The sequence below is a fragment of the Camelina sativa genome, chromosome 13 (genome assembly GCF_000633955.1).
Source record: "Camelina sativa cultivar DH55 chromosome 13, Cs, whole genome shotgun sequence".
Classification (NCBI taxonomy): domain Eukaryota; kingdom Viridiplantae; phylum Streptophyta; class Magnoliopsida; order Brassicales; family Brassicaceae; genus Camelina; species Camelina sativa.
Window position 1 is genome coordinate 8,515,354 of NC_025697.1, and position 10,466 is coordinate 8,525,819.

The 10,466-nt window shown below is 37.8% G+C and overlaps 4 protein-coding genes across 6 annotated transcripts in view; all 4 read left to right on the forward strand.

Annotated features, from left to right (window-relative positions):
- The window catches only part of LOC104735992 (protein phosphatase 2C 70), a 5,170-nt gene extending 3,411 nt beyond the window's left edge, over positions 1-1,759 (forward strand). The window contains exons 9-13 of one of the 2 annotated variants that reach the window (XM_019235015.1): positions 282-376; positions 858-973; positions 1,063-1,195; positions 1,283-1,337; positions 1,443-1,759. In XM_019235015.1, coding sequence (XP_019090560.1) covers positions 282-376; positions 858-973; positions 1,063-1,195; positions 1,283-1,337; positions 1,443-1,574 — 531 coding nt within the window. In that variant the 3' untranslated portion in view covers positions 1,575-1,759. The remainder of the gene's footprint in view (positions 1-281; positions 377-857; positions 974-1,062; positions 1,196-1,282; positions 1,338-1,442) is intronic. The other variant, XM_019235014.1, reaches the window with a different exon arrangement.
- On the forward strand, positions 1,932-2,897 carry LOC109124709 (protein phosphatase 2C 70-like). Its single transcript, XM_010455896.2, has 4 exons — positions 1,932-2,064; positions 2,154-2,286; positions 2,374-2,428; positions 2,534-2,897. The coding sequence occupies exons 1-4, from the start codon at positions 1,971-1,973 to the stop codon at positions 2,663-2,665; spliced, it is 414 nt and encodes a 137-aa protein (XP_010454198.1). The 5' UTR covers positions 1,932-1,970; the 3' UTR covers positions 2,666-2,897.
- LOC104735993 (caffeoylshikimate esterase-like) lies at positions 3,174-5,183 on the forward strand. Of its 2 annotated transcripts, XM_010455898.2 has the most exons (2): positions 3,174-4,011; positions 4,651-5,183. In XM_010455898.2, the coding sequence occupies exons 1-2, from the start codon at positions 3,385-3,387 to the stop codon at positions 5,017-5,019; spliced, it is 996 nt and encodes a 331-aa protein (XP_010454200.1). In that variant the 5' UTR covers positions 3,174-3,384; the 3' UTR covers positions 5,020-5,183. The 2 variants fall into 2 exon arrangements, with proteins under 2 accessions (XP_010454200.1, XP_010454199.1); XM_010455897.2 differs by lacking the exon at positions 4,651-5,183 and having other exon boundaries at positions 3,176-4,544.
- LOC104735995 (putative methyltransferase C9orf114) lies at positions 7,529-10,184 on the forward strand. Its single transcript, XM_010455900.2, has 11 exons — positions 7,529-7,945; positions 8,042-8,089; positions 8,222-8,392; positions 8,503-8,569; positions 8,758-8,822; positions 8,935-9,007; positions 9,123-9,241; positions 9,329-9,408; positions 9,517-9,586; positions 9,728-9,805; positions 9,899-10,184. Exons 1-11 carry the CDS (start codon positions 7,583-7,585, stop codon positions 9,962-9,964), a joined length of 1,200 nt encoding a protein of 399 aa, XP_010454202.1. The 5' UTR covers positions 7,529-7,582; the 3' UTR covers positions 9,965-10,184.

The following is a 10,466-nucleotide window of genomic DNA, read 5'->3' on the forward strand; positions in this document are numbered from 1 at the left end:
GTGAATATTTAAGCTAATTAAACTTGTTCTCCAGAATTATTCCTGAGATTCTGGCGAATATTTTATCAGACGCGCTGAGGAAGGAGAAAGTGTTATCACAACGGGATGCTTCTGACGTCCTTAGGGACGTGCTTGCTAACACAGAAGCTCGCATGGATGATTACCAATATGAGGTTCTGCAGTTTATCCTTTTCTTTACTTTTCCTTTGATTGCATATGTTGATGACTTAGCTGGACCATTTTCATTGCTTCATACTTAATGAACTAGTCGATCGATGCAGGGTTGTACAGCTACCGTTCTCTTGGTGTGGAAAGACGATGTAGGAGATTTCTTCGCACAATGTGCCAATCTTGGGGATTCAGCATGTGTTATCCAGTACGTTAAAATTATTATATTGCTATCTTAAGATTCTTAGTTGTAAAGGTTGCATTAACCTGAGTATAAACTTGTAGCAGCATTTCTTGGTGTAGAAAGAGGGAGGGGACTTGATTACTCAGATTAGAAAACAAGGATCTTGCGTGTTAAAGCGTGAGTGAGTGTGGTCTTGTTTTGGAAACAGTAGATTATTTATAATCTAGGGTTTATGGTAGAGTAAATAGACACTAATAGATGAGATTTATGCTTTCCATTGTTTCACATCACAGTAGAATTTTGTTGAATAAGAGAAGCATATTTAAATATCATTGTTTTGCTTTGCGGAAATAGAAAGAGTGATTATCCCTACATTTTGTTTAATACTGATCTTAATAATCGCAATTTCAGATAGGTGTTTTGCTGTCATGAATAAATGGTCTCGGGCATAATAATAGTAACTTCGAGTTTTTAAATTGATTAAGATTTGTTTTGCATTTGGCAGTCTTGATGGGAATTATATACAAATGACTGAAGATCATCGAGTGATTAGCTTGTCCGAGAGAAAACGATTCCAAGAGGCAGGGCTGTCATTGAGAGATGAAGAGTCTCGGATCTTCGGTACTAGCTCCATGAATTAAACACGCTCTGGTGATTTCATCTTCAATGTAACAAAATCACCAAGTCTGATTTGATAATTTTTTGTTCAGGTATAAACCTTGCAAGGATGCTTGGAGACAAATTTCCAAAACAGCAAGACAGCCGTTTCAGTGCAGTGCCATATATAAGCCAGCCTGTGCGTATTGATAAATCTAGCAAAGATGTGTTTGCTCTATTGGCTAGGTAAAATACACAAACGTCATAAGCTTGTCCCTTGTTCTCATTCTTTTTTTGCTTATTCTAATAACCGAAAAACAAACAATTCTGTAGTGATGGGTTATGGGATGTGGTAAGTCCGAAGAAAGCTGTGCAGCTCGTACTTCAGGTAAACAGTTTTTTTTCTGAATCATCAAAGACAAATATTTGCTAGTAGTATGTGTTAGAACCTGGATCTAATGTAGTGTTTATGTGTTAAAAACAAATGTACCAGATGAGAGAGAAAGAGAGCGGGACAGAGAATATTGGAGAGAAGATAGCAAACGGTCTGCTGAATGAAGCCAGAGCGATGCGTACAAAGGACAACACCTCCATCATTTACTTAGGTTTCGATACTTCCCTGTAATGTTAGGAAAAAAAAAACCATTTTAATGTATTTGGGAAGTGTCGTTAATTTGCGTACAATCTTTTGATTTATATGTGCTAGTGTATCCCTAGGGTATATGAGAGAGAGAAAGAAAAAACCTCAGTTGCAGAGAGAGAGCTTTTTAGGGTGGGGGGTCTGAGCGAGCGATGTTGGTTTCATCTCTTGCTTATATAATATTAATAATANTGCTTTGCGGAAATAGAAAGAGTGATTATCCCTACATTTTGTTTAATACTGATCTTAATAATCGCAATTTCAGATAGGTGTTTTGCTGTCATGAATAAATGGTCTCGGGCATAATAATAGTAACTTCGAGTTTTTAAATTGATTAAGATTTGTTTTGCATTTGGCAGTCTTGATGGGAATTATATACAAATGACTGAAGATCATCGAGTGATTAGCTTGTCCGAGAGAAAACGATTCCAAGAGGCAGGGCTGTCATTGAGAGATGAAGAGTCTCGGATCTTCGGTACTAGCTCCATGAATTAAACACGCTCTGGTGATTTCATCTTCAATGTAACAAAATCACCAAGTCTGATTTGATAATTTTTTGTTCAGGTATAAACCTTGCAAGGATGCTTGGAGACAAATTTCCAAAACAGCAAGACAGCCGTTTCAGTGCAGTGCCATATATAAGCCAGCCTGTGCGTATTGATAAATCTAGCAAAGATGTGTTTGCTCTATTGGCTAGGTAAAATACACAAACGTCATAAGCTTGTCCCTTGTTCTCATTCTTTTTTTGCTTATTCTAATAACCGAAAAACAAACAATTCTGTAGTGATGGGTTATGGGATGTGGTAAGTCCGAAGAAAGCTGTGCAGCTCGTACTTCAGGTAAACAGTTTTTTTTCTGAATCATCAAAGACAAATATTTGCTAGTAGTATGTGTTAGAACCTGGATCTAATGTAGTGTTTATGTGTTAAAAACAAATGTACCAGATGAGAGAGAAAGAGAGCGGGACAGAGAATATTGGAGAGAAGATAGCAAACGGTCTGCTGAATGAAGCCAGAGCGATGCGTACAAAGGACAACACCTCCATCATTTACTTAGGTTTCGATACTTCCCTGTAATGTTAGGAAAAAAAAAACCATTTTAATGTATTTGGGAAGTGTCGTTAATTTGCGTACAATCTTTTGATTTATATGTGCTAGTGTATCCCTAGGGTATATGAGAGAGAGAAAGAAAAAACCTCAGTTGCAGAGAGAGAGCTTTTTAGGGTGGGGGGTCTGAGCGAGCGATGTTGGTTTCATCTCTTGCTTATATAATATTAATAATATAAATATTAAAAAAAAATTCTTCTAACTAATTTTCTCATTTTGATTTATGTACAAACTATACAAAGTCTAGTAGTTTATGACCGTTTCACCACCACATCATATTGGAAAAAAAAGTTACAAACACAGACACTGTTCTCTACGCGTCTGCCCATAATTACACAATCTATATTGATTACAAGTTATGTTTGACTGACGGATATGGGATAAAACCAAATAGTAAAAACGTATAGTCTACAATTACAGATACTTTGTGATTCATTACTGTAAAAGTCTTATTACACTACCTAAATCGGAGATTTGAAATTGAAAGAAGAAACGAAGCGAGAGCCTAGAATAAGGAGTAGTTCGCGCGTCCACACTAAAAGCATGTGTCCCTACAACACCAGAACCCAGCCTCCTCATTTATGAAACGTCATTATAATCCCCTCAACGGTTAACCCAAACCCCACACACACACACATCATCTTCTTCCCCTCACCCACCCACAAGATTTTGGGGAAAATAACAAAAAAATGGGTCTGCATCCAATCTCCGACGCCAACGAACACAGTCCCTTCGGATCTCTCACCGCCGACGAGTTCTACGCGAAACATTCAGTTAGCCACTCCTCAGCCTTCATCAACAACCCACGTGGTCTCAAACTCTTCACTCAATGGTGGTCTCCACTCCCTCCAACTAAACCAATCGGTATCATCGCCGTCGTTCACGGCTTCACCGGCGAGTCCAGCTGGTTCCTTCAGCTCACATCAATCCTTTTCGCTAAATCCGGTTTCATCACCTGCGCGATTGATCACCAAGGGCATGGATTCTCAGATGGACTCATCGCTCATATCCCTGACCTCAATCCCGTCGTCGACGACTGTATCTCCTTCTTCGATGACTTCCGTAGCCGTCAGACTCCGTCAGATCTGCCGTGTTTTCTCTACTCCGAGTCCTTAGGCGGCGCGATTGCTCTCTACATCTCGCTCCGTCAGAGAGGTGTTTGGGATGGACTTATCCTTAACGGAGCTATGTGCGGGATCAGCGATAAATTCAAACCGCCGTGGCCGTTGGAGCATTTGCTCTTCGTCGTCGCCAATCTCATCCCTACTTGGCGCGTTGTCCCCACGCGCGGTTCCATCCCTGAGGTTTCTTTCAAGGAGCCATGGAAGAGGAAGCTTGCGATGGCTAGCCCTAGGAGGACGGTGGCGAAACCACGCGCCGCCACTGCTTACGAGCTGATCCGTGTCTGTAAGGATCTGCAGGAGAGGTTTGAGGAGGTAGAGGTCCCGTTTCTGATCGTGCACGGAGGAGGCGACGTTGTCTGCGACGTGGCGTGCGTCGAGGAGCTTCATCGGAGAGCGATTAGCGAGGATAAGACGATCAAGATCTACCCTGAGCTGTGGCATCAGATGATTGGGGAATCGGAGGAGAAGGTCGATCTGGTTTACGGTGACATGCTGAGTTGGCTCAAGACACGAGCGGAAAGCGCCGCTGAGAGGAAGGCACGCGCCGCCGTTGACCGCTGAGCTTAGAGAGTCCTTTTTACTCCCTTGGGTGTTGTTGTTGTCAAGCCAATAGGGCTGTGCCATCTGGCAAGCGAGTATTTATTATGGTTCGCTGTTTCGTATCACATGGTTTACAGTTAAACCAATATATCTTTGGTTATCAATAAATTTTAGAAAATATCAAAGATTGTGACAGAAAAAAAATACAAAAAAAAAGTACAAAAATATTTGAAACTAAATTNTTGGCGCGTTGTCCCCACGCGCGGTTCCATCCCTGAGGTTTCTTTCAAGGAGCCATGGAAGAGGAAGCTTGCGATGGCTAGCCCTAGGAGGACGGTGGCGAAACCACGCGCCGCCACTGCTTACGAGCTGATCCGTGTCTGTAAGGATCTGCAGGAGAGGTTTGAGGAGGTAGAGGTCCCGTTTCTGATCGTGCACGGAGGAGGCGACGTTGTCTGCGACGTGGCGTGCGTCGAGGAGCTTCATCGGAGAGCGATTAGCGAGGATAAGACGATCAAGATCTACCCTGAGCTGTGGCATCAGATGATTGGGGAATCGGAGGAGAAGGTCGATCTGGTTTACGGTGACATGCTGAGTTGGCTCAAGACACGAGCGGAAAGCGCCGCTGAGAGGAAGGCACGCGCCGCCGTTGACCGCTGAGCTTAGAGAGTCCTTTTTACTCCCTTGGGTGTTGTTGTTGTCAAGCCAATAGGGCTGTGCCATCTGGCAAGCGAGTATTTATTATGGTTCGCTGTTTCGTATCACATGGTTTACAGTTAAACCAATATATCTTTGGTTATCAATAAATTTTAGAAAATATCAAAGATTGTGACAGAAAAAAAATACAAAAAAAAAGTACAAAAATATTTGAAACTAAATTGTTAATATTCTCTTGTATGAGTATGACTGTCTAAAAAGTACAGTTAATCGTCAACTCAACAACCATCTGCTATAAATGCTTAAATCATAAATGCACACCAAAAAATTGGTTTATCCAGACGTATTCTTGTTTAGAAAAAGGGTAAAATACGTAAATTGGGGATAAAACCAAAAAATATATCATTTATTTTTTATCTAAAAGTTTAATATCTGGTCTTTTTGTTGAAAGAATAATATCTACATTAATCAAAATGTGCAATTTAATATTTAAAAAATTAAATGTTGTCATTTTCATCAAAATATTTTATCCTTATCCATTTATATTAATTATTAATATATAAATGACATGAAATTAATTTTCGTTTTAATTTTATTTGGATAAAATAATTATTATTAATATTACATTTTATTATTATTTTATTTATTTAACTCAAATCATATTACATTTTGCCAAATAAAAAAAACCTTTAAAAACATAATTTAATTTATCTATCTCATTCTCCTTCTCTATATATGACGTGAATCTGGGCTTATAATCCTTCCGTGCAGCTGAATTTAAGAACAAAGTGTTGGCTTTTGGAGAGAGCGATCTTCATGCTGTGGAGAAGAAGTAGAAAAAAAAGTTTACAGTAGNATATCAAAGATTGTGACAGAAAAAAAATACAAAAAAAAAGTACAAAAATATTTGAAACTAAATTGTTAATATTCTCTTGTATGAGTATGACTGTCTAAAAAGTACAGTTAATCGTCAACTCAACAACCATCTGCTATAAATGCTTAAATCATAAATGCACACCAAAAAATTGGTTTATCCAGACGTATTCTTGTTTAGAAAAAGGGTAAAATACGTAAATTGGGGATAAAACCAAAAAATATATCATTTATTTTTTATCTAAAAGTTTAATATCTGGTCTTTTTGTTGAAAGAATAATATCTACATTAATCAAAATGTGCAATTTAATATTTAAAAAATTAAATGTTGTCATTTTCATCAAAATATTTTATCCTTATCCATTTATATTAATTATTAATATATAAATGACATGAAATTAATTTTCGTTTTAATTTTATTTGGATAAAATAATTATTATTAATATTACATTTTATTATTATTTTATTTATTTAACTCAAATCATATTACATTTTGCCAAATAAAAAAAACCTTTAAAAACATAATTTAATTTATCTATCTCATTCTCCTTCTCTATATATGACGTGAATCTGGGCTTATAATCCTTCCGTGCAGCTGAATTTAAGAACAAAGTGTTGGCTTTTGGAGAGAGCGATCTTCATGCTGTGGAGAAGAAGTAGAAAAAAAAGTTTACAGTAGAGAATCGCAAAGTGGATTTGTTGTTGACGAGAGGGAAAAATGCCAAACCGCCTTGATCCTCTGCACCACAGTTGACTTACTGAGTCACTAAATTACTATTAGATGTTTGTCATTTGTTTTTATTTTGTCGTATCATATTAACTGGGTGATTTTCCTTTTTGTTTCTTCCTCGTCAACATCAAGAAATTGCAAATTTTTAAAATCATTAAATGAAAATTTAAAAGTTAAATAAATTTATTAGTTAATAATTATAAAAGTATATTATTATAAATAATAATGCACTTATAGGTAAATATTAAATGTTGTTTTTTTTAATTTGTGTAAAAACGCTAAGACATCTATTGTAAATTTGTAATACAGAATAACATTTAATTTTTTAGGTATTCAACTTGGACGGTATTTATTAATATGGATATTATACTTCCAATATTTTTTGGGGTTTTCCCTACGTAAATCGTAAACTCGGACGGATTTTGTCATTAAACCGAGATGCTGAGATTGAGCAACAATTACAACAACTAGAAGAAATGAAAATCTACTATCAAATGTGCGCTGATGCCAGGAGTGCATCACAGTGGCAAAAAGTCATTGCCTCTTCTAGAAGTTGTATACAAGCGGGTTCAGACTACTCAGCGGTCTTGTTTATGGTTAGACTGCTTAGTGTCGAAGCTTATATACTAAGCTTCACCTCTTTGATGAAGCAAAGAAGGTATATGATCAAGCCCCCAACATTGTCAGGGCAATAACCATCTGGGATTAATTACTTCGTTTGGGGTATAAATGCTGACCGAAAAAATGGTTTATTCTGACGTACTCTCGTTTATTTAGAAGAAACGTAAAATAAACTGTAAATTTTCACGGTTTGTAAATTGTAAATTTTCACGTTCAAGTTGATAGGCCGGTTAAATAGGCCCAACCGATTAAGGTAATAGAGGCCCAAGAGTCCAGTAAGAACCCAAAACCACATAAACCCTGCGAAACTCGCCGCGGCTGCAGCATTCGCCGGCGGCAGAAATGGGAAAGAAGAACAAGAGAAGTCAAGACGACGTTCCTGAGTTGGAACCGGAACCAGAGCTTACGACCAGGATTGACGGAGATTGTAATAAGAAGGTGAAGAAGAAGAAGAAGAAGAAGAAGAAGAGAAGCCATGAAGATACGGAGACAGAACCGGAGCAAAAGGTGAGCCTCGACGGAGACACGAAGAAGGAGAAGAAGAAGAAGAAGAAAAGCCAAGAGGAAGAGCCGGAGCTTGTGTCGGAGCAATCGAAAACACAAGAAGAGGAAAAGGGTAATGTAGAAGAAGGCAGAGCCACTGTAAGCATAGCCATAGCTGGTTCAATCATCCACAACACTCAATCACTCGAGCTCGCCACACGCGTAATCTCTCTCCCCCCCTTCGTGCCCTTACCGGATATTTCAACTCTTCTCTTTCAATTCTATTAGCAATTTTAAAAACTCTTAAACATTTCTCAGCTCGCCGGCCAAATAGCTCGTGCAGCCACAATTTTCCGAATCGACGAGGTATGTTACTCATTCTCTCTTCTTTCAATCCACAGAGCTCTCAATGTTTGTTGCTGTTGCATCAAAACTACTCATATGGGACAACAAGATTGTGTGCTAAATTCGACAGCTTTTTTAATGTTTTGAAATCAGATCGTAGTGTTTGACAATAAGAGCAGCTCAGAAATCGAAGCTGCTGCTACGAATCCTTCTGATAGCAATGAAAGTGGTGCTTCCTTTCTTGTTCGTATCTTGAAGTATCTAGAGACACCACAATATTTGAGGAAATCTCTCTTCCCTAAGCAAAATGATCTTAGATATGTGGTGTGTACTTTTTTTTCTTCTTCAATCTTTTCACTTTTGTGTTCAATGTTTCTTTTCTAGTGTCTTCTGACTGACCAGTTTTTGTTTGTTTTGTTTGATCTATGTAATAGGGTATGTTGCCACCTCTTGATGCTCCTCACCATTTGCGTAAGCACGAATGGGAACAATACCGTGAAGGTAATACCAAAGTTTCGTAGATTGCAGATTACATCTTTAGTGATACCATATGAAATACAAAATATCTTACATGAAACTGGTGTGGAGAAATATGAATCAAGCTATCACCTTTCTTTGTTGTAGACAAATCTGCTATATTGTAGTTAGAGTTGTGTTTAACTTTTGTTTTGGATACGATAACCTTATAGGCGTGACGCTGAATGAAAAGGCTCCAAACTCTGAGGGTACAATGGTTGATGTGGGTTTAAGCAAGGTATTGTTAGTTCCTCTCAAGTTGGGATATCTCTCAGTCAAGTATTTTTGTTACCCTTTATTTACAATTTTTTTTGGTATGGATTGACCTTTATTCGATGCTCTTTATGTAGAGTGTTGTTGTTGATCAAGTGCTTAGTCCAGGAATAAGAGTTACAGTAGCCATGGGAACCAACCCCGATTTAGGTACTTACAATCTCTATTTTCTTCCAAGTTATCATATTCATCTGTCTCCTATCTTTAAATTCTGATTTTGATAGATTGTTTTAAGCTAATGATTTTTTTAATTCGGTTCATCTAGATTTGGTACGCCAGATTGTTCCGCCCTCTAAGCCAAGGGAAGAAGCAGGAATGTATTGGGGATACAAAGTACGATATGCATCACAATTAAGTTCAGTGTTCAAGGAATGCCCTTTCCAGGTACTAATAATGATACTTTGCTCGTCATCCTTCTAAGAATTAGATCATATTTCCTGCATAACCTTATTTCCTAAATACCAAAAACAGGGTGGATACGATTATTTGATTGGTACCTCGGAGCACGGCGTGGTAATTAGTTCATCAGAGCTGAAAATACCAACGTTTAGGTGATTTTTCATTTACCCTTAACATGATATAAGTTTTGTGTCTAAACACATTATTAGCAGCTTAAATTTATAGGGACTGACTTAGATGGTTGTGGCATGACATCATAGGCACTTATTGATTGCATTTGGTGGACTTGCTGGGCTTGAAGAAAGTATTGAAGATGACAATCAGTATAAGGTAACCTCTAATTCAGCTCTTTAGCTCTCAGCCTCTCACAGAGATTTATAGAAGTTCTCAATGGTCTTAGGCAGTTTTTTTTCTTTCTGTACTATGTGTTTTGATATGGACACTTATAAGAGAAAGACTTCACTTTTACAGGGGAAAAACGTTCGAGAGGTTTTTGATATATACTTGAATACTTGTCCACGTCAAGGAAGCAGAACCATCAGAGCAGAGGTATTGTCAGATCTTTTGTTATGAGTTTTGTTTTTATTCCTGTTACGTGACAATGGGTCTAGAGCTGAGGACATTGTGCGATAAATTTTGCAGGAGGCGATGTTTATATCACTTCAATACTTCCAAGAACCCATCAACAGGGCAGTGACAAGACTTTAAGCTTGATGAAAGATTCAAAGAAGCTATGATTCTTCTCATAGATTTGAGGTTTTCTTCTTTGAAGAAGAGTGATGTACTGTAATTGTTTTAGAAGTTGGACCAAGTTTATATTCTTGTACTATATCCCAATTTTGGGGCCTTTTAAAATTTCCTCCAACATTGGCAGACGAAATGTAGTCATCTCATCTCTCTGTACACTGAAATTTAAAGTCTTAATACATTAATTTATGTATCACCAAATTAAAGATTTTGTTAGTCCTATTGGGTGAAAAAAGAGAAAACAAAGAAACGCAAAATGGGCCATAAATTTACAATAAATTGGGCCGCAAAGGCTTAAGAGCCGGCCCCAAAAAAAAAAGAAGGGTAATTATGTAAAACCGACAAAATTAGACCCTAATAGACCGGTGCGCGTGAGCGACTGGTGGTTTAGTTTATCTCCGTCTCGTTTATTCTTTTGGGGGTTCTCTCAGGACACCAGAGCGAGAGAAAGAAAATTCGAAGA